Here is a 24131-nt window from a genome sequence, read left to right as displayed (position 1 = left end):
CAACCTAGGATTTTTATATAACCCCCCACAGTGGTGTGTTCAGCAGGGACCAGGATGTAAGCTATATGATGCCCACTCTCAAAGAGCACCTACGGGAGACTGCAATTCGAAAATGGCCCCAGTAAATGTCCTAATCCAATAATACACAAGACCCTCTTCTTGGGACCAAGTAAGGTTTCGTCGATATTCCAATGTACAGTCCCCCCCCCCCCCCCCCGCCTACCCAACCCCCCTCCCCACCCACCTCCAATGTACAGTCCCCCCCCCCCCCCCCACCTCCTCCAATGTACAATTTCTACGTCAAATGTATATACCGGTACTCTTTTTTAGATGCTTTTTTGTATCACAAACAGTACTGTATTTGTAAATCTGGTATGTCATAAATGTATAGATGTAGCAGTACTGTCTATCTGTATGTCATGTATGTCATGTTATGATGAATTGAAAATGGGGGACCCTGATGTAAACAAGACGAAAGTATTAGGATAATCAGACCCGTTTTCACGGAGATATAAGCTTTCCCCCTATAATGTGATATGGCTGTTTGACTGTAAAAGCGATCAGGAACTGAGAAAATCGATTTTCAGCGCGCGGCACCAGCGTGCACACGTACACATATACTATCGATAATCTAGCGTTTATTTGAAAACGATTCATAAATAGGCCGAAAAATGAGAACGTTCTAGAATATTCCAGTACAGGGCGATTATCATGGAATCTCTTATTTTTTCCGTGAAAACAAGGGTTTTTCAAAATGATATAAAACGGAAATGAACCGATAAAAAAACAATCCGCTTCGACAATGTTGACTGGAAATGGGTCATTGATAATGCGACAGGCAGATTAGACACATTAGACACTCTGAAAGTGTTAACAATTGTGTGTATTGAGCTGTACTGTATTGTACCCATTCTGCAATCTGTTAATACAATTTTCAATCAATCAATCAATCAATCAATGTTATTGGTTGCAATTAGGGCTGTCCCAGACTAAGGATTTGTATAGTCGATTTGTAGTCGCCAAAATTTGCAGATAGTCGACTATGAAAAAAAAAGTATAATATTTTTATTTTAATTTTTTTATATCATTCCATTTGGGCTGTGGGGGTGCTTAATGTCTGAAGGAGTCGACGGAAGGCTTCTTTTCCTCTGCAAAAGCATGCAATTGGTCCACTGATGGATACATCTTGATATTTGTCTAGTCTAGTGTGTTCATTAGATGGGTGAAATCCTCTTTCAGTGCTCTGTGCCTGTTTTCTGTTCTTCTTCTTTATTTTTTCCGGCAGTGTAAACGCAACATGGCGTATTACTGCCCTCCTCAGTTCTCTACTACGCCCACAATTGAGAAAAACTTAAATACGCATAGGCCTACAAAAAAATTATAATAAAATAAAATAACATTATCCTCTGGTACAACTCTGCCTCGTGCAGAAATGTCAGCACTGCCTCTGTGATCAGCTGGTGGTTCTCATTATTCAGGCCAAAGAAAGATTTTAGAGAGAAAGAAGAAACTCCCAATTCTGATAACCTTTTATAAAAGATTTCCCTTTCATTCCTATACCTGTCACATTCTAGAAAAACATGCTTGACAGTTTCAGGCTCTCCACATTCACACCGCCCATCTGGGTGTTTTCCCACAATGCTTAAGGTACTGTTCAACCCACAATGTCCCAGCCTCAATCTACACATCTTGACCCTATCGCTCCTAGACCCATATCCAGCCACGTTGATTTTGACCCGAGGCTGCAGAGAGAAATAGTGCCTCCCCTTGGTCCCCTTTTCCCACTCAGCCTGCCACTCAGCCTCAACTCCTTTCTTAATCTTCTCTCCGAGTTAAACTCATCCCATTGAAATGCTTATCTCTTCTTTCCTTCCCAGGCTCTGTTTGGCAAGGGAATCAGCTGTCTCATTTCCCTCAATCCCAGCATGCCCCGGAACCCAGCAAAACTCCACTGAACAGCCTAGCATGCCTTCTCAATCCTATATAAAACTAATATTATTTCCTGAATTAGATCAGGGCGAGCTTTAGACCTAACTGCACTCACAGCCATCAGTGCAGCAGCCAAGTCTTCTTCTTCTTCTTCTTTAGAATTTCCAACAGTGTAGAGACAACATGGCATATTACTGCCCTCAGTTTTTTTTACCATACTATTTATATTATAATAGAACATTCTAGAACATTTGTGATGTCACAGTATGATGTCATAATAGCACATTCTGAATCTATAACATTTGTGTTACAGTATGATGTCATAATAGAATAGGCAGTTAGCCTCTGGTATGCGTGCCATTAGCGTTAGCCACGCTTCTAGGCCCATTCTGGAAAGAATGATAAAATCTTTTTTTAAATGAACGAATCTTTTAAATTTTGTTATGTATTCGACTAAGAGGTTGGCAGTCGACTACGGCTCCTTTCGATCGATTAGTCGACTATTAGACTAATAGGGGTCAGCCCTAGTTGCCATATAGACGCACAGTTATTTGATGCACGTTCTAGTCTCCTCTCTTGTTATTTCACACAAACAGCTACCCCTAGTAGCTGCCTGGCTTCTTATGTTGCCGACATATCCTACAGAACATTCCTTAAAATAGAAAGAATTGATTTGCTTGTTAGCCATGTTGATCACAGCAAAACCACAGCTCCGATGCATAATAATGGCGTCAGCTAAACAAAACTTGTTTGAAGGTAAATTGGCTTTCAGTGTGTCAGAGCGAGCGCACTCAAGTTGTGCAGACTGGACGCTCTGACTGAGGAGTCAGTTTATCAGAGCGGAGCAGTGAATTTATTAACTCACCTTAACACTTTCAGTGCCACGCCTCCGGTGCCCCGGAAACCCTGTTGCGTGCCACCACCCACTTCAATGACAGAGCTCTCATATTTGCGAACGCATAAACTATATCTTAAATTATGGCTATGTGTCTAATATGGCCGTCGCTTATCTTTGCAGTCAACATTTTTTTTTTTTTTTTTTTTTTTTTTGGTTAAAGGGGGACTATTTTACCATTTCTTTCACTATTTGGGCACTTTTACACAATTCCTGTGAGTTTATGGAACACCTCTGTAATTTTTTATTTTTTTTAATTCATTGTTTTGTATTTCTAATCAAGTCCTCAAAAACAGCATTTTTCTACCTCAATATCTTAAGCCGTTTTGAGCCTGGGCTCCAACCACAATGGTAAACCACTGCCTCGCCTGAACATTATCATGCAGCGGTGTCTCTCTGACATCACAAATCAGCACATTTTCAGATGACTCAGTTCAGTGAGGGTGAATATTGTGAGAGGAGAATTGGAAGAATGCGCCAATATGAGAATTAGAGACATAGATCATATTAATATAAGTCCACATAGCTAGGAAACAATGCTAAACACTGAAAAATGCCATTTATAAGATAGTTCCCCTTTCCGTTTTATACCATTTAGAAAAACGCTTGTTTTTTTAAAGTTCCAGAAAAAAATAAAGATTCTGTGATAAACGCCCTTTACTGGAATACACTAAACACGTAATTTTTCGGCCTATTTATGAATCGTTTTCAAATAAACGCTAGATTATCGATAGTATATGTGTACTTATGCACGCTATAGAAGCGGGCTGAAAAATCGATTCTCTTTCCTGATCGCACACACATATGGCACACGCTGATATATAGGTGAAAATAGCTCTGATTATACCAAGACTGGTAAAATAGATTCCTTACCTCAGATCAGATGTTCTCCAAAAAGATTATTCCAATTCCTGATCGCCATTCCAAATATCGATTGAGTTTATTGATCCAATGCTGGGTACTGGAAACACACACTCTCTGCTGTTCTGGTGGTGGGCGATTACTTGGATCGTCTCCGGTTACTTGTCTGACAAGTAAAATGTGGAAGCAGGACTTTCTTTTCTCCATGCGTTTCATTCAATCCAATGGGGTGCAGTACCATCCGGAGAGACGATACTCACGATAGGGGGCGGTATTTTCCCTGTTCGAGTTCAGACAGATCCCCACTGGTAACGTGAGGCTAGATTGATGAAAAATGAATGGAAACCGCTAATAAAAAAAATTACGATTAAAAACGAGATCTTTCGTCGGCTGGCACTCAACGATTGGCATGAACTAACGAGATTTCCCGTCATTGGCACTGAAAGTGTTAATATACAGTGTCGCTTGTCATTGTCAACATGAACAATAAACATAGCCGTCTGTGGCAACGCTAGCTCACTAGCTTGCTAACGTCTTAAATTCAATAAGAAGCTTGCTAACGTTAGCTCGCTAACGTTACTGGGATTAAAGCAAGCTTTCAGGAGGGGCGGGGGTGCCGTTGGCGGGGTGGGCACATGAGTGGCGAGGCTCGAGAGAGGACTCCTTCATTTTGTGTGAAAGGCGATCTCCGAAATTTTATTTCTTTATCTAAAAACCGCACTATTCAGTCAGATATCGATTTATTATGAAAGTATGTATATACAGTGCAATTACAATTTCAATAACTTTCCAGCACTTTATACACAATTCAAGCACTTTTCAAACCTTGAAAACATCACATTGAAATACAAGCATTTTCAAGGATTTCCAGCACCCGTACGAACCTTAGTTAGTCTATACCTACAGCCAGAGGGAAGGTATTTCTGCACATGGTTAGTCTATACCTACAGCCAGAGGGAAGGTCTTTCTGCACATGGTTAGTCTATACCTACAACCAGAGGGAAGGTCTTTCTGCACATGGTTAGTCTATATACCTACAGCCAGAGGGAAGGTCTTTCTGCACATGGTTAGTCTATATACCTACGGCCAGAGGGAAGGTCTTTCTGCACATGGTTAGTCTATATACCTACAGCCAGAGGGAAGGTCTTTCTGCAGATGGTTAGTTTATACCTAGCCAGAGGGAAGGTCTTTCTGCACACGGTTAGTCTATACCTACAGCCAGAGGGAAGGTCTTTCTGGAGATGGTTAGTTTATACCTACAACCAGAGGGAAGGTCTTTCTGCACATGGTTAGTCTATATACCTACAGCCAGAGGGAAGGTCTTTCTGCACATAGTTAGTCTATACCTACAGCCAGAGGGAAGGTCTTTCTGCACATGGTTAGTTTATACCTACAGCCAGAGGGAAGGTCTTTCTGCACATGGTTACAGGGACGCGAGAACTATAGGTGCGACGGGTGCTGCAGCACCCCCTGCTGGCGGGGTGTGTAACTGCAAGCTGTGTCAGAAGATTTACAAAAAAAAAAAAAAAAATCAAAACCTTAATTTTTTTTAGTTAGCATTTTAGTGTAAGCAGTCTAAAACATGCTTTTTTTTAATGGTTAAAATCCACTATTTAATGATATTTTATATTATCTGATCTGAGTCTGTCTGACTGTCTGACGGTGACGCTGCAGCGCGCCGCACAGTCTCACACACACACCTGGGCGACGTGCCGACGTCTATTTTACGTCGACTACGTGACGTGATTTCGGCGCGAAGCAAGGATGAGGACTTGAGTTTGAATAATAAACAGTAGTGTGTTTACTTCCTTGTGTCTCGAAATGTCTCAAAAACGAATATCCGATTTCTTTAATAATAGTCAGCCCAAAGCCAAAGTCAAAAAAAGAAATACACTCGACTCAGTGTCTGAGTCCCTGCCGATGGACACAGATGCCACTGCCAGCAGCAGCATCCCGGAGCCTCCGGAGGAGAGAACACAGGTTACACAGCCAGTGTCAGTGACAGCTGTCGTCTCTGTCAACAACCACTTCATTGACAATGCCAATGGCGTCGGACTCGGCGAAGAGCCTTTCCAGCCCACTCAGTTTGAATTCCCTGCCAGGCGGTTTGGAACGGAAACATTCACTCGATCATTTAACTCATTGTGGTTTAAACGCTGGACATGGCTTCACTATCTAAGCCAAAGTGATAAGGCGGTGTGCTTCTTGTGTTGCTCTGCTATGGAGAAGAAGCTCGTCAGTGCAGACAGGATCAGGGGGCCTGGGACTTTTGTTAAAGTAGGGTTTAACAATTGGCGAAAGGCAGGGGAACAATTTAGGGAGCACGAGAAGTCCCATCAACATATAGAAGCCATCAGCAAACTGGCAGCATTAAAACAAACACCAATTAATGCGTTGCTCTCACAAGCTGTTGCCAAAGATCAGAAGACTGCACAGACAGTTTTGGAGCTGGCCTTTCGGTCTGTAAAGTTCTTGGCCCGTGAGGCTCTACCGATGCGAGGCCTGGAGCACCGTGATGGCGTGTTTTGGCAGCTGATGCTGGAACGCACATATGACTTGCCTGATGCCCGTCAATGGCTACTGAGACGAGACAATTGGATGACAGACAAAATCCAAAATGAAATTTTGGAACGGTTCGCTCACGCTGTCCAGCGTAAAATAATGTCGGAGGCTTCAAGTGCTCCATACTATGGATTAACAGCCGATGGAACAACTGACATCACAGCCAAGGAGCAGTTTTCCTGTAATTTGTATTACACCAACAAGAATCTCGCCCAGAAGAGCCAGTTTTTAGGCTTTTACAACGCGCCAGACACTACGTCTCAAACACTGTTTGCTTGCGTAAAGGATGTGTTTTTGCGTTTAAACCTCCCTCTGGAGAAGCTGCAGGGATACTGCTTTGATGGCGCCAGCAACATGTCTGGGAGGTTTTCTGGGGTGCAAGCAAAGCTCAAAGAAATTTGTCCAAACTCACTATTTGTCCACTGCTGCAACCATTCCCTCGACCTGGCTCTACAAGAGGTGGCGAGAGAAGTCCCGCTAATAGCAGACACACTCCAATTTGTGCAGAGTATAGCCAATGTCGACTCGTCAGGGAATCGACAAAGCGCAAAGCCACTCTTGAAGCATGTTTTGGGGAAGATGACATCAAGTGCAACATACTTGGATTGTGTCCAACAAGGTTTGTTTATTTATTGTTTCACACACAAAGATAAATAAAATAAAAAGATTGTATTAAAACTGTGTAAAATGCAATAATGCAACTCTGTCTGTGATAGTTTTATTCTTACTTTTAACATTGCAATATCCCTACTCCTGTTTCTTTCTTAATTAATATGTATTTAATAATTATTAGTAACCTATACATAATTAAAAGAAAAAGACTGTGCGGTTTGAAATCGAATTGTGAATTTGAGCCATTTTATTAAATAAAATGGCTCAAATTTATTGAATTCAGCTCAATTCGATTTCAAACGGCACAGTCTTTTTCTTTTAATTATGTATAGGTTACTAATAATTATTAAATACATATTAATTAAGAAAGAAACAGGAGTAGGGATATTGCAATGTTAAAAGTAAGAATAAAACTATCACAGACAGAGTGATAATAATTTTATTTCATATGTGAAATATTTTTGACAGCAGTCAACAGAACATTTCTAAGTATCCTTCTATTTATTTCTAAGGTGGTGCGTCAGGGCCAACGCAATATCCAGGGTAAGCCGTGCGTATGGCCCACTTCTCCAGACACTATATACCCTCCAGGAAGACCGCAGTGTGCGCGGTGAAACGAGGACGAAGATCTCCGGGCTTCTAAAGCAAGCGAAGAAGGCGAGGACGGTGTTCGGCCTTCTGTGCTCAGAAGCTCTTTTTGGTCCATGCGAGGCTGTGGCTAAAGTTCTACAAGGGGAAAAAGCAACCGCTGCTGGAGCACTGGAGTGCGTAAAGATCTTGAAAGGGTGCGTGCATGCCCTACGCAACGAAAAGGCCGTGGAGGAAATCCTAAACAAAACAAATTTCAGCAGCTGCACATGACCTCAAGATGCCTGACCCTGCTGGCACTGGCAGCCGGGTAAGCAAGACACCGTCCCGATTCCGCAGCACAACAGAGGCTGAAGATGTTGTACCAACAAAAGGAGTGGCATCATGGAGGAGAGAGTTTTTTGAAGCTCTTGATCTTGTGCAGAGTGAAATAAAGCGCCGTTTTGACCAGAGTGGCATGGAAATGGCCTCAAGCAGGGAGGAAACATTGCTTGCTGCTGCTAAGGGGTCAGTTGGCACAGAGGAAGATCTGAGATCTCTCCAGCTGCCAGGAAATATAGATGTCTCTGGTCTTCACATGCAAATGAGGATGCTTGGAGACCTTACGAAGGATGAGGACTTTTGCACTGTTCACAAACTCGCTGTGTACATGTCCAACCTGCACATGCAAACAAGAGGACTCTTCAAAGACGTGGAAAATCTCCTCCATCTGTGTCTTTCCATGCCCATCTCCGTGGCCTCTTCAGAGAGATCCTTCTCGGCGCTCCGTCGCCTGAAAACCTGGCTGCGTAACACAGTTACCCAGAAGCGACTCACTCACCTGGCCTTGCTGCATATGCATCAGGAGGTTTTGGACTCACTGGACATTCATGTTGTCATGAAGGAGTTTATTTCCACCACTCCTGAACGCAAGACCACCTTCGGTGTTCTACCGTCTTTGGAATAGAAGATAATGTGTGTTTATTCGGCCTGGCTGGCTGCGCAGTGCGCCAGCTCACTTGGTTAATGTTTCAGCACCACGGACAGCGACTGTTGTTGTGACAGAGTCACACACACACACACACACACACACACACACACACACACACACACACACACACACACACACACACACACACACACACACACACACACACACACACACACACACACACACACACACACACACACACACACACACACACACACACACACACACACACACACACACACACACACACACAAAGTTCAGTTACTCTTAGTTTGTATAACTATTATTACATGTTCGAAATAAATATTTCAAATAAAGAAATTAATATTTTCGGATGGTTGAGTGTCTGTTTGTTCACTTCATTCGGTCACAAAAATTTGTAAATTGTCACTAGCAGCCTATATTCATTCATATAATATACATCATTAATCTGTTTAATCTATACTCTGCATTGGTTATACGATCCTGTGCGGTGTGCGAAACAAAATTCCAAACGCATAGTTGTTGACGCTTGCGGGCGGCTTGCGTCTAAATCGACAATAAATCGTCTTCTGATTAGAGAAAAACTGCTGCATTTCGTGTGTGAACTGTCCACATGTTGGTGTTCAAGTTTGTCTGTTGTATTGTAAAATATTGATCTTTCAAATGAATGGAAAATCACGAATGATGCGCTTCGCGCATGCATTTAATATGACGTAATTATTATTATTTATCCGACTCCAACCGCACCCCCAAATAAGTTCTCGCGTGCCTGCATGGTTAGTCTATATACCTATGACCCAGGGCTGTACGTTAACTTTTTTTGCACATAGCACTGGTGCTACAGAGGTTGATAGTTTTGTAGCACAGGCCAAAATCTTGTAGCACAAGTATAAAACGTGTTATATTTGTAACAGTCACAAATGTGCCTATTGTATTTGTGTTATTTAGTTGCAGTGCCATGTTTGGCTGTCATTTAGTATATCGCCATGTGTTATTATTACTATGATACTCTCATATGCTATTTTCAATTAATATCATAAACAACATAAGGAATATTAGCATAATTTTGAGTGGACTGAAGGAATGAGTCAGCGTTAATAGTTTTAAATGCAAATAATTTATTGAAACATAGAAGTGGGGTCGGTTGGGACACACACACACACAATGGGGGACCCTGATGTAAACAAGACAAACGTCTTTCTCTGGTCTGCATCCCCTTAACAATTGTGTGTATTGAGCCGTACTGTACTGTACCCATTCTGCAATCTGTTAAATAAAGTTTTCATTCATTCATTCACACACACTGTTTCAACTCACCACCCCCGCATCATATTGTAGTCTAGTCTGTCTTCAAACTTCCACTCCTCTCGAAACTTGTTTATATTTGAATATCAACATTATCTGTCCATCCTCAGTTTACTATAATATACTCCTGTCCTGAGTCCTGACTAGTGACTTCATCGTCTTTCCAAACGCACGCACACACACAGGGAAGGGGAGAGAGTGCCCCCCCATTTCCCTTTCCCCAGTCCACACTGTGTCTGCTGGCTCTGCACCTCTGATCAGGATTAGCTTGTTAGCTTGCTAACGTTGTAGTGATTGTAATGGTACATAAACGTTAATTTCGGGCGATGTGCGCATAAAGGAATGGCGACGGTGCAAAGCATGTAGATGCATTTGACCCGTTGCGAGAAAAAAAAACACCACAGACTTATTTCGGGACGTGTATATATCATGCTATATTATGTTATTATGTTATTTGATACTATCTTGTCTAGCACAGTCTCTGGAGCGTAACAGTAAGAAGCATTTTGTATGAAAGTATTCTGTACTTCTGTATGACAACTATTACAGAACTTGAACTTGTAGGCGCACTGCTGTGTTAACGCAGCAGTGCGCACCAACCGACCAACGCGCTGCTCCTTGCAGAAGCACGGATAGGGCGGATATGACTCGTCGAGTTGTCACAAGAGTTTTTTCAAAATAAGAGTATCATATGCACCTGAACATTGCTAGCTTTCGGAGCCTAGCTGGAGCTGCGCGTGGGCAGAAATGAGACCCGCTACAGGATTTTCAAAATAAGAGTATCTATATGAACCGAATCCCTATCGCACCAGTGCTATTGAAGTAAATCCATCCATCGCACAGACCGCTGTTGCTGTAGCACGTGCGATATATATGTCGCACTGTACTGCCCTGCTATGACCAGAGGGAAGGTCTTTCTGCACATGGTTAGTCTATACCTACAACCAGAGGGAAGGTCTTTCTGCACATGGTTAGTCTATATACCTACGACCAGAGGGAAGGTCTTTCTGCACATGGTTAGTCTATATACCTACGGCCAGAGGGAAGGTCTTTCTGCACATGGTTAGTCTATATACCTACGGCCAGAGGGAAGGTCTTTCTACACATGGTTAGTCTATATACCTACGGCCAGAGGGAAGGTCTTTCTGCACATGGTTAGTTTATACCTACGGCCAGAGGGAAGGTCTTTCTGCACATGGTTAGTTTATACCTACGGCCAGAGGGAAGGTCTTTCTGCAGATGGTTAGTTTATACCTACGGCCAGAGGGAAGGTCTTTCTGCACATGGTTAGTTTATACCTAAGGCCAGAGGGAAGGTCTTTCTGCACATGGTTAGTCTATATACCTACGGCCAGAGGGAAGGTCTTTCTGCACATGGTTAGTCTATATACCTACGGCCAGAGGGAAGGTCTTTCTGCACATGGTTAGTTTATACCTACGGCCAGAGGGAAGGTCTTTCTGCACATGGTTAGTTTATACCTACGGCCAGAGGGAAGGTCTTTCTGCACATGGTTAGTTTATACCTACGGCCAGAGGGAAGGTCTTTCTGCACATGGTTAGTTTATACCTACGGCCAGAGGGAAGGTCTTTCTGCAGATGGTTAGTTTATACCTACGGCCAGAGGGAAGGTCTTTCTGCACATGGTTAGTTTATACCTACGGCCAGAGGGAAGGTCTTTCTGCACATGGTTAGTCTATATACCTACGGCCAGAGGGAAGGTCTTTCTGCACATGGTTAGTCTATATACCTACGGCCAGAGGGAAGGTCTTTCTGCAGATGGTTAGTTTATACCTACGGCCAGAGGGAAGGTCTTTCTGCACATGGTTAGTTTATACCTACGGCCAGAGGGAAGGTCTTTCTGCACATGGTTAGTCTATATACCTACGGCCAGAGGGAAGGTCTTTCTGCACATGGTTAGTCTATATACCTACGGCCAGAGGGAAGGTAATTCTGCACATGGTTAGTTTATACCTACGACCAGAGGGAAGGTCTTTCATCAACAGTGTAAACAATATAATTAACTCTGAATATTAACCCTTTCACTGTGCCGCACTACCAAATGGTTAACCCTTTCACTGCGACAATACACAGAAGGTTAACCCTTTCACCGCCGGTTGTGTGATAGTAAAGGGTTAACATTCTGTTGTGTGGCAGTGAAAGGGTTAAAAACACGAGAAACGTATGTATGTTTAGCGCACGTGGCTCCACACACACCTGTAAGCTCTCGACCACAGGCACTGGGGTGACAGGCAGGTGGACGGGCCCCATGCCCTCGTAGAAGGTGTACTCCGCCTTGTCCGTGCTGATGATGGTCCAGGAGGCGCCGTCGTTGATCATCTCCTTGTTTGGTTCCTTTGGGCACGGAGTGGCCTGGCGGGGGGGCGAACACAGTGAAGTCATTAGCGAGGCCGGGCCGCACATGTGACCACATGTGATATGTCTCTAGCCAATAGTATTTTTGTGTATTGCTGCTATGTATTTTCTAGTGAATTGCTGCTACTTATTTGTACATTTTTTTTTTTTTTTTTGGTCTTTTTCCCCCTCCATTTTCCTCCGATTTTCTCCCATCCCAATGTTAGTCGTATGCCAATTCCCAGTCCCTTCCTGGTCGCTGCGCACTTACCCCCCACAGTCAGATCATCTGGGAGAGTGGAGGCTACCACGTGCTTCCTCCGACACACGTCCAGCCAATCACCGCTTCTTTTCACCTGGCAGCGCGGATTCTCATCGAGAGGGCGTAGCGTGTGGGAGGACCACACTATCCCCCTCGAGTCCTATCCGCGCTTAGCAGGCGCCCCGACCGAACTGTAGGAGTCGCTGTTTACAACGACCCGGACCCACCCCGCCAGCTTCTCCCACCCTCTAATACAGCCAATTGTATTAGTGCAGACGGCCAGCCAAGCTGGTGACAACCCCGGAGCTGTGAGCTGGATTCGAACAGGCGAATCCAGCTCACAGCTCCGGGGCTGGTGACGAACGCAATCTCCGCTCGGCCACCTAACCGCCTTATTTGTACATTTCTTACTGTTTTATATGTCCTGTCTTTATGTTTGGGGACAAAGGATGGATATTAGCCTTGTGCAAAATCCGGCAAATCTTATTTTTTTTTACCACGTTGACTATCTGCTTCATGTTCACTGTGTTCATTCATTTTGCAAATAAACAAATAAAGTAAAGGTATTAACACGTGGGCGGCCGGGTAGCGCAGCGGACTAAGCGTCCGTCTACCACAGCAGAGACAGTGGGATCGAATCCGGCTGCGGTGCCTCCGGCTTGGTCGGCCATCTATACTGACACAATTGGCAGTGTCAGCGGGCAGGAAAGCCGGTGGGGTGGGTCCTGGTCGTTGTAAACAGTGACTCCTACAGTTCGGTCGGGGCGCCTGCACAGCGAGGGAAGGATCTGGGGGAGGTAGTGTGACCTTCCACACGTTACACTCCCCCAGTGAGAGTCCGCGCTGCCAGGTGAAAAGAAGCGGTGGGCTGGCTACACATGTGTTGGAGGAAGCATGTGATAGTCTCCGCCCTCCCAGACCGACGGTAGGGGGTAGAGTGCGCAACGACCAGGAAGGGGATTGGGAATTGGCATAACGACTAACATTGGGATGGGGGAAAGATGGAAAAAGGAGGAGGAAAATGATAAAAAAACATTATTAACACGTGAAGAGTGTATGATGTGCGTGGTAGGGGTGTGGCGACAACACACGTTTTCAGATTCTATTTAGATTTTGAGGTCACAATTAGATATTTTCCAATTCTTTACACGCATTAAAATGTATTTGTGCTACATAGTTCTAGTCATATATTATACTACGCAGTTTGGTTTGGCTCGGAAAACATTCTATTTCAAAGTCGTAAACAATGAAAATGAGCTTTAAAAACATTATGCTAATAGCAGCCGCCACAACATACCACCAGTTAAACTTGGAATAAAGTTATAAAGAGACCTAGAGAAGAGAATAATTTCAATAAACTGTATTGAAGGTACTTGTTTTCTTGTGAGGCAGGAGGGTACTGAGCGTGTGCAGACAGGGTCACACAAGGTGAGGCAGGAGGGTACTGAGCGTGTGCAGACAGGGTGAGGCAGGAGGGTACTGAGCGTGTGCAGACAGGGTGAGGCAGGAGGGTACTGAGCGTGTGCAGACAGGGTGAGGCAGGAGGGTACTGAGCGTGTGCACACAGGGTGAGGCAGGAGGGTACTGAGCGTGTGCAGACAGGGTGAGGCAGGAGGGTACTGAGCGTGTGCAGACAGGGTGAGGCAGGAGGGTACTGAGCGAGTGCAGACAGGGTGAGGCAGGAGGGTACTGAGCGTGTGCAGACAGGGTCACACAAGGTGAGGCAGGAGGGTACTGAGCGTGTGCAGACAGGGTCACACAAGGTGAGGCAGGAGGGTACTGAGCGAGTGCAGACAGGGTGAGGCAGGAGGGTACTGAGCGTGTGCAGACAGGGTGAGGCAGGAGGGTACTGAGCGTGTGCAGACAGGGTCACACAAGGTGAGGCAGGAGGGTACTGAGCGTGTGCAGACAGGGTGAGGCAGGAGGGTACTGAGCGTGTGCAGACAGGGTGAGGCAGGAGGGTACTCACTTGAAACTGGATGATCCTCTCTTGGGAAAGACACAGGTACATGCGCTCCGTGTCCTTCAGGTAAAAGGCACACTTGTGGAGCTGGGAGACCGGGTCGTCAGCGTCGAGCAGAGCCGTCTGCTTGTCAACCTTACGGATTATCTGGGAGAGAGAGATGGAGAGAGAGAGATATTAGCAAACTGGAAGAGAGGTTTGGAACAGGGAGGAAGGAAGGAAAGAAGGAAGGAAGGAAGGTAAGAGGGAAGGAATGAAGGAAGGAAGGAAGGAAGAAAGGAAGGATGGAAGGAAGGATGGAAGGAAGGAAGAAAGGAAGGAAGAAAGGATGGAAGGAAGGAAGGAAGGAAGGAAGGAAGGAAGGAAGGAAGGAAGGAAGGAAGGAAGGAAGGAAGGAAGGAAGGAAGGAAGGAAGGAAGGAAGAAAGAAAGGAAGGAAATAATAAAGGAGATAAGGAAGGAAATAAGAAAGGAAATAAGGAAGGAAATACGGAAGGAAGGAAGCAGCGATCATTTTGAGGGACAGAAAAGGTGAGTAACAATAATGTGTAGTATTACCAGTCTGGGCAGCGCCATGCCAGTGACTGAGCAGACTAGTTTGACTGTCTGGCCGTAGTGGATGTAGCCATCTCTCACAGTGAACTCCTCCCCTTCTGACTCCTCGTCATCCACTACAGACACACAGAACACATCACACTGTCACATGACCACATCCTCAGGTCAGCCACTACAGACACACAGAACACATCACACTGTCACATGACCACATCCTCAGGTCAGCCACTACAGACACACAGAACACATCACACTGTCACATGACCACATCCTCAGGTCAGCCACTACAGACACACAGAACACATCGCACTGTCACATGACCACATCCTCAGGTCAGCCACTACAGACACACAGAACACATCACACTGTCACATGACCACATCCTCATGTCAGCCACTACAGACACACAGAACACATCACACTGTCACGACCATAACTTCACATCATGCACCCATACTATGATGAGAAACACTAATTAGCCGTTTCATGTAGGAACTACTTTCTACTGTAGTACTACACCCACATAATAATGTGTGGCGGGTGTTCTTCGGTTAAGAAATAGTTCCCACATCAAACAGGATGTTTGTTAAGACATACACAGGTGGATGTAGAAGGCGCCCCACTGCTGGGAGCTGGCGTGGAAGTTGCCCCCCTCCACGTGCAGGTAGCGCGTGCTGACTGTTTGAGAGCGCAACCGGTTAAACAGCGCCACCTTGGTCCCCGATGCAATACACACTGGAGAGAGAGAGAGACACACACACAAATTAGTTACACAAATTAGTTACACAACAACTCAGAAATTACCTGAAAGAAAGAGACTGATGGTGTTTACAAAGTGATAAGAGGTCAGAAAATAGCCACGAGGTAAATATTCCAGGACGTGTCGTGTCGTATGACAGCTGTTCCGCAGCATTAGTCATACCCCCATGTCACCGGATAATATGTGTAGACGACAGCGCCCTCTATTGGCGGGTGCCGCCACTAGCAGCACATTAAATAATCGAGATACAAGATGAAGAGAGACCGCCGATTCTCCCCTCCCAAGCCTGTGAAATGGCAATGTGGTGTGCTTAAAAACCATGTTAATTATGTAACCGTTTTAGAAGCTCGGAGAACCGCTGGTCTCCTGGTCGCACGGTGAAAACTCTTGTGGCTGATGTTAATTACGTCCCGAGGCGGTGGATTGTAGAACAAGTATTTTACCGAGCCGTGGGCCTTTCTAAGCGTCTAATAGTTAAGCATTAAGGAAGTCATTAGTGTTTGGCATTCGATTTGAGGCACAACCTCTTGCCTGCTCGGACCACAGCGACCGACGAGAGCCAGACCACGGACCTCCGGAGTCCATGTCGTTCAGGCCCCGTCCAGACATCCACATGCAGGTCCCCCCTCCGCTTTAAACAGGGTTCCCAGACATTGCAAAATGTAATATAAGGACATTCAAGTACTTTTCCAAGCACTATTTTTCATTTTACAAAGGGCATTTAAAAGGATACAATTAACTTTTAAATTAATCTGATCCAATATTTATGGCTTAAAAACCAATTTCCAACAATTTCTTGATTCAGAACTATTTTATCATGGATGAACAAAACTTTCAATGCGAATGGTTGATTTGAATTTAAATTACTTTTTAAGCACCTTGTAAAAAAAATTGGCTGTTTTCAAGGAATTCCAGGCCTCAACTTTTTTTTGTCAAAAATCTAGCACTTTACCTTTACACAAGGACATTGTGCGAACCCTGTTTAAAATAATAACTCCTGTCCACATGCATGTCCCCCCTCCGCTTTAAAATAATACCCCCTGTCCACACATGCTTTAGAATAATCATTCCCGTCTACACTGCCGGTATTTTCGAAAATCCCTCTGTCCCCCATAAAAAAGCAAAGGATTAAAAAACGCTCACATAAGCAGGCCAGGCCAGTGGGCGGGTGGGCGATAATGTGTTGTATAAAACGGTATCGTCAAAACACCACAGAACAGGGTATCTGCAGGTTTCAACAAGTTCAAATGAAGACTTTTTAAGACCTTTTTAATACCAATTTCATGACCATACAAGCAAAAAAATCGCCAATTTAAATGATTGCGTGTTCTATACAATCTCTCGCCAGACGCACCGCGCTCGTGGTAGCGCCACAATAAACAACGACTTGAATACAAAAACATTTCATATATTTAATATTATTTCATCTCTCGCTATAAAGTCCCCCTAAAGTTTTTTTTATACCTGTGCAAATTAATTATGGAATGTAATGATGAAGTAAAGTCAGGTTGCCTTGTAAACAGGCAATTAAACCTACCTGTACCGAACATGTGCAAACTAACTGAAAGATCTACATCCACTACAAGCTCCATTTCCAGGGACATTAAAACGATATTTTCATGTGGACAGGAGGCCAAAATGCAGAGAAAATACTAAGTGTTGAAAATCATGTGGACAGGGCCTAAGAGTGTGTGTAAGAAGAAGAAAAAAATACTAACCTTCATACTGTCTTTTTCTATTATATACTTTGCTACTACAGAATGTACCTTGCCTATACTACAACTTACTATGCTAATAGACCTGTTCGCTGTATACAAACATACCATGTTCGAGCCAATCAGCAATACCAACCGAGTCACGTGACTAAGTTGCCGCCTACCTGAACGAGCTGCTGCGCCAACAGAAGTACAATGGGGGGTCTATGGAGAAACCATGGCACTCTCCTGACTAAGAGTCGTTTCAAACGACACCGGCGGGATGTCATTTAGCCAAATCAGCATGGCTGTGAGTGTAAGTCTTTCACCCTTTACATATCTAGTTTTGGCATGGATTGATTGTTTAGATCGCTAGCATGGCTAACAAATGCAAATATATTGTAGTTTGCCCCGTTGTTCTGACCAGGATTACGTTCCTTTCTGCCCCGGTGATGCGTGTGCACTAGGGGTGTAACGGTACACAAAATCCACGGTTCGGTACGTACCTCGGTTTTGAAGTCACGGTTCGGTATTTTTTCGGTACAGGGGGGGGGGGGGGATACCAGTGCATACATTAAAAAAAAGAATTTTAATTAAATTATATAAATTATACTTTTTTTTTATACAGCTACTGTTTTATATATACTGTTTTTTAGTAATAACTAGAAAGTAATGGTATTTATTCAACAACAGGTGATTGATTATGATACTAATACAAATCTATACAATGAGTATGGGGCTGCAGCACTGCAGATATACCCTACTCCAACGATCCACACGGACATTACACGGTGTTGCACTCGTTACCAAGTGGCTCTGCAGATATACCCTACTCAGTCTACAAGGCTCCGTTGGAGAGGATCTGTTGTGATTTTTGCACAATAAATATTCAACATTCTCTTTTGAGACTCCGCCTCAGACTCTTATCATTTGGCACTAAAAGCTAAACATTGTCACCGATATGGCTGTCCGCAACATGTCATTAATTGTGTACGCGAGGTGGTTCAGTGACGACGCTAACGTGAGCTAGGTTAGCTAGCATGGAGCTACCGGCAGATGGAAAGACTGTAACTTTACTGGTGAAAATGTGATTTACGTTGGAATACTCCTTTGCCAACTTGCTGTACTTTGCTTGCAGGTCTGCAGCCATTATTGCTGGATTATGAATAGTCCCAACTTTAGCCAAGGTAACGTTAAGCTAGAACTAGCTCTTCAGCTAATGCTAACACCAGCAAGCGAACCCATCAGAGCTCCCCGTCACACTGCTCTGTTGGGAGGATGGCATTTAAGAAAGTATCTGCTGTTAAAATGACAAACAGCATTGACACTTTAATTCACGGTCGGTTAAACACACGTTTGTTTTATAATGCTCACAGCAGACCGCAGTGTTGTTGATAAATTACGTGGGGCCGGGGGGATTTAAGTTCCGCAAAAAAAGGTTCCGCACCGTTGCAATCGTACGGTGCACAGCCCGTACTGTACCGGAGGACCACATTGACGCGGTACAGTACGTATCCGCGTACCGTTACACCCCTAGTGTGAACACTGGGTCCGACGTGTACAGAGAACAGGTCTATACACAGAGTCTGACGTATACAGAGAACAGGTCTATACACCGAGTCTGACGTATACAGAGAACAGGTCTATACACTGAGTCTGACGTATACAGAGAACAGGTCTATACACTGAGTCTGACGTATACAGAGAACAGGTCTATACACTGAGTCTGACATATACAGCGAACAGGTCTATACACTGAGTCTGACGTATACAGCGAACAGGTCTATACACTGAGTCTGACGTATACAGAGAACAGGTCTATACACTGAGTCTGACGTATACAGAGAACAGGTCTATACACTGAGTCTGACGTATACAGAGAACAGGTCTATACACTGAGTCTGACGTATACAGAGAACAGGTCTATACACTGAGTCTGACGTATACAGCGAACAGGTCTATACACTGAGTCTGACGTATACAGTGAACAGGTCTATACACTGAGTCTGACGTATACAGAGAACAGGTCTACAGTCTGTACTATTAGGCACACAAGACAGTAGCACTCAGGAGTTCGACACTGTTTGATGAACAATGGTACTTGCCTTTTGTTGTACAGAACTTGCAAGTCACTTTGGATAAAAGCATCAGCTAAATGACTAAATGCAAGAACGCAGACTTTGAGTAGCACAGAGATCTCTGTGTGTGTGTGTGTGTGCGCGTGTGTACTTGTGACGTTTTTGCATCCAGCGTAAGTTATCCTACCCTGAGCACAACAGCCTCACACACAGACACCTGATTAGTCGACTAAGAGGAGGCGGTCCTAATGTGTAGACACGCCCTCCCTCTGCTACACACACACACACACACACACACGCACACAGAGAGCTCTGTGCTACTCACAGTCTGCGTTCTTGAGGGACTGCTTCTTCTTGGAGGGCTTGGAGATGACTTTGATCCTCTTGCTAAGGAACATGCCGATGTCTGAGCTGTTGCCGTAGAACATCTTGACGGACAGCATGAAGTGCTTTCTCTTGTCGGAGTCAGATATGTACAAGGTTTTAGCTGTGCAATAGTTCTGGAGGCGGAGAGGGAGGGGGGAGGGAGGGAGGGAGGAGAGGGAGAGCAAGAGGGAGCGAGAGAGAGGGAGGGAGAGGGCGAGAGGGAGGGAGAGGGCGAGAGAGGGGGGGAGGGAGAGGAGAGAGGGCGGGAGAGAGAGGGGGGGGTGAGAGGAGAGAGGGGGAGCAAGAGAGAGAGGGAGAGGAGAGAGAGAGAGGGGGCGGAGAGAGAGAGAAACATGAATCACCCTGACAAATGAATGGCTCCTACCCAAAATAATAATAAGAGAATTTTTTTTGAAATACGTGTTTGAATCAAGAAAAATTACATGGCTGTTTTAGGCAAAGGTTATAGGAAGGTTGGTGTCTGATGTAGGGAAGTATAGGAGACAAATCGAGAGAGAGAGAGAGAGAGAGAGAGAGAGAGAGAGAGAGAGAGAGAGAGAGAGAGAGAGAGAGAGAGAGAGAGAGAGAGAGATTAATCACCCTGACAAATGAATGGCACCTATCCAAAATAATAATAAAAGAAGAAATAAGACATTCCTGTTTGAATCAAGAGAAATTACATGGCTGTTTGAGGCAAAGATTATAGGAAGGTTGGTGTCTGATGTAGGAAAGTATAGGAGACAAATCTCAACCGGAGAGATTTATCTTTACAAATCAAACCAAAAACAAACAATGAAATCGGTGTTGGATAGAAACACCTGATGGAATCATCAACTGAAAGTGTAACAGGAGGGGGACAACGTTCAACTCATCACTGAACTCAGGTCAAAGGACACTTTCAGTGTGGCTTTCCTATCTACTGCAGGGGTGTGTGTGTGTGTGTCTGTGTGTGTGTGTGTGTGTGTGTGTGTGTGTTCGCTCAACAGAAATCTAGTAACAGCCAAGATCGGGTGAAAGAGGGAACATTATGGATATAGATAGGATTTATCTTACTTTTATATATTTTCAAACATTTTAGTTTTGAATCTTAATTAAGAATACAAACATTATGGCGATACACATTAAAAAGGGGGGTGCACAATGCACATGTAGAAACGGTTTTAATTCCTACATTGTTCACCTGATTTGGATGTAAATACCCAAAGATGTAAGCTGAAAGTCTGCACTTAAAGCATCGTTCAAGTCCATTGTGGTGGTGCACAGAGCCAGAATTGTGAAAATTCTTGTATCAATGTCCAAATAATTATGGACCCGACTGTATCTGTGTCTGCATCTACACGTTTGCATGTGTGTCTGTGTTTGTGTGTGTATGTGTCTGTGTGAGCATGTGTGTGTGTGTGTGAGCGTGTGTGAGCGTGTGTAAGCATGTGTGTGTGTGCCTGTCTGCGTGTGTGTGAGCATGTGTGTGTGTGTGTCTGTGTGTGAGCGTGTGTGTATGTGTGAGCATGTGTGTGTGTGTGCCTGTCTGCGTGTGTGTGAGCATGTGTGTGTGTGTGTCCGTGTGTGAGCGTGTGTGTATGTGTGAGCATGTGTGTGTGTGAGCGTGTGTGTGTGAGCACGTGTGTGTGTGAGCGTGTGTGCGTGTGAGCATGTGGTGTGAGCTTGTGTGTGAGCACGTGTGTGTGTGTGAGCATGCGTGTGTGAGCATGTGTGTGTGAGCGCGCATGTGTGTGAGCGCATGTGTGTGTGTGAGCATGTGTGTGTGTGTGTGTGTCTGTGGGTGCATGTGAGCGTGTGTGTGTGAGCGGGTGTGTGTGTGAGCATGTGTGTGTGTGAGCATGTGTGTGTGTGAGCGCGTGTGTGTGAGCATGTGTGTGTGTGTCTGTGTGTGAGCGTGTGGTGTGTGTGTGTGTGTCTGTGTGTGAGCGTGTGGTGTGTGTGCGTGTGTGTGAGCGTGAGCATGTGTGTGTGTGAGCGTGTGTGTGTCTATGTGTGAGCGTGTGTGTGCGTGTGTGTCTGCGTGTGTGTGTGAGCGTGTGTGTATGTGTGTGTGTGTGTATATGTGTGTGTGTATGTGTGTTTGTATATGTGTGTGTGTGTGTATGTGTGTGTGTGTGTGTGTGTGTGTGTGTGTGTGTGTGTGTGTGTGTGTGTGTGTGTGTGTATGTATATGTGCGTGTGTGTGTGTATGTGTGTGTGTATGTGTGTGTGTGTGTATGTGTGTGTGCATGTGTGTGTGTGTGTGTGTGAGCCTGTGTGTGTCTATGTGTGAGCGTGTGTGTGCCTGCGTGTGTGTGTGTGTGTGTGAGCGTGTGTGTAGGTGTGTGTGTGCGTGTATATGTGTGTGTGTGTGTGTATATGTGTGTGTGTATGTATATATGTGTGTGTGTGTGTGTGTATGTATGTGTGTATGTATATGTGTGTGTGTGTGTATGTGTGTGTGTGTGTGTATGTATGTGTGTGTGTATGTATATGTGCGTGTGTGTGTGTGTGTGTGTGTATGTATAAGTGCGTGTGCATGTGTGTGTGTGTGTATGTATATGTGTGTGTGTGTGTGTGTGTGCATGTGTGTGTATGTATATGTGTGTGTGTGTGTGTGTGTGCATGTGTGTGTGTGTGTGTGCGCGTTACCTTTCCCTCCAGGTTGAGCTGCTGCATCTCCTGCTCACTGTTCCCGATGCCGATGAAGGCGCAGGGCTGAGACTCCTGCTCCGAGCAGCCGTCCCGCTCCATCTGCTCCTTCTTTTTCTTCCAGCCGCTGCCCATCAGGTACACACACGGAGGGGGGCAGAAGAACCTGGACACACACACACAAGTCATCAGGTACACACACACACGTCATCAGGTACACACACACACAAGTCATCAGGTACACACACACACGTCATCAGGTACACACACAAACGTCTAGGGATGGGTATCGTTAGGATTTTATCGATACTACTACTCTTATCGATACTGCTTAACGGTTCGGTACTTATTATCGATACTCTTATCGGTTCTTTTTGATAATCTTTTTATGATTTTTATATTTGCAGTTGAGAGCATTGGTCATCTCCCTACAGTAAAGATTAGAAATGATTGAATTATTGTAAATTTGTGTGGAGTGGTGGGAATAGCTGCTTCAATAATAACTTATATTATAACAACAACAACAAACAAGTTAGACAACTATGTATACAAAAAAACGATATACACTGAATGATTAGTTGTTACCTAAAGCCCTTGGACTCCACTGTAGAGAAGGGGTGCAGGCCTTTGACAACAAACTTTGTCACAGCCCTGTGACACTCGTTCACCCTATCCTGTCATCCTTCCTCTAGCTGCTAGGGAGAAAGGACTTTGGGTGGTGGAGGTAGAGGGAGGATGTGTGGTGGCCCTGGGCTCACTGGCCTGGGACACATTGGTGGCTGACGCCTCAGCTTGACGATCTATAAAACGTTTTTAGATTGTAGTATTTGTAGCTAAACAATTATTTTGTTTATTAGCCTATTTGTAATAATTCGTTATTAGCCTACGAAACTCCGTATCTTGGCTTACCGGCTGCAGTGGACGTGGATGCAGATGGACCACTGCGTGCAAGGCAGTCGAATACGGCGCATTTCTGCACACTAATATCGTGTTTTGCCAACAAATGTTTTGATAGATTGCTCGTATTGCCCCCCTTACTGGCAAATGTTTTGTTGCACTTGTGGCAACGTGCGTTGTCGGCATTGACCCTTGTAAAGTATATCCATACTTTAGAATGCTTCGCTCTATCCGCCATCACGACTCAGTGCATGCAGACTCAGAGCTGTCTGTGTCTGTGTGCAGCGCGCTTCAGCACGGAGACAGCGCTTTCATTAAGGAGTACCCGTATGTGTAAGAACGAAGTACCCGTATGTGTAGCGCGACTCGCGAGGAGTGTGTGTAATAATGACTCGCTGCGGCTCGCTTCTCGTGCAGAGACAGAGAGAGGAGAGATCGTTCGCAACTTTTAAATAATAATAATAATAATTTCTCTAGAGTATCGATAGCAGTACCGAGGACGTCAGAGCTTATAAATACTCCGGTATTTTCTAATATAGTACCGGTTCCCGTTTAAAACCGGGGTCCGGGGGGCATCCCTACACACGTCATCAGGTACACACACAGAGGGGGGCAGAAGAACCTGGACACACACACGTCATCAGGTACACACACGGAGGGGGGCAGGCAAAAGAACCTGGACACACACGTCATCAGGTACACACACAGAGGGGGGCAGGCAGAAGAACCTGGACACACACGTCATCAGGTACACACACAGAGGGGGGCAGGCAGAAGAACCTGGACACACACACACAAGTCGTCAGCATATCGTTGTGCTTTTACAAACAAAAGTGCCGAAATTACAACTCCAAAACAGAAATCCATACCT

The 24131-nt window shown here is 44.8% G+C and overlaps 1 protein-coding gene across 1 annotated transcript in view; it reads right to left on the bottom strand.

The window, feature by feature from the left end:
- rbpjb (recombination signal binding protein for immunoglobulin kappa J region b) overlaps window positions 1–24131 on the bottom strand; it is a 256534-nt gene that overhangs the window by 32580 nt on the left and 199823 nt on the right. The window contains exons 4-9 of the mRNA XM_084311777.1: window positions 22364–22529; window positions 19692–19866; window positions 15432–15569; window positions 14838–14950; window positions 14287–14427; window positions 11918–12073 (exon numbers count right to left, since the gene is read on the bottom strand). Coding sequence (XP_084167903.1) covers window positions 11918–12073; window positions 14287–14427; window positions 14838–14950; window positions 15432–15569; window positions 19692–19866; window positions 22364–22529 — 889 coding nt within the window. The remainder of the gene's footprint in view (window positions 1–11917; window positions 12074–14286; window positions 14428–14837; window positions 14951–15431; window positions 15570–19691; window positions 19867–22363; window positions 22530–24131) is intronic.

Source organism: Notolepis coatsorum, assembly GCF_963971535.1.
Source record: "Notolepis coatsorum genome assembly, chromosome: 4".
Classification (NCBI taxonomy): Eukaryota; Metazoa; Chordata; class Actinopteri; order Aulopiformes; family Paralepididae; genus Notolepis; species Notolepis coatsorum.
This window is presented reverse-complemented; position numbering and strand designations above follow the sequence as displayed.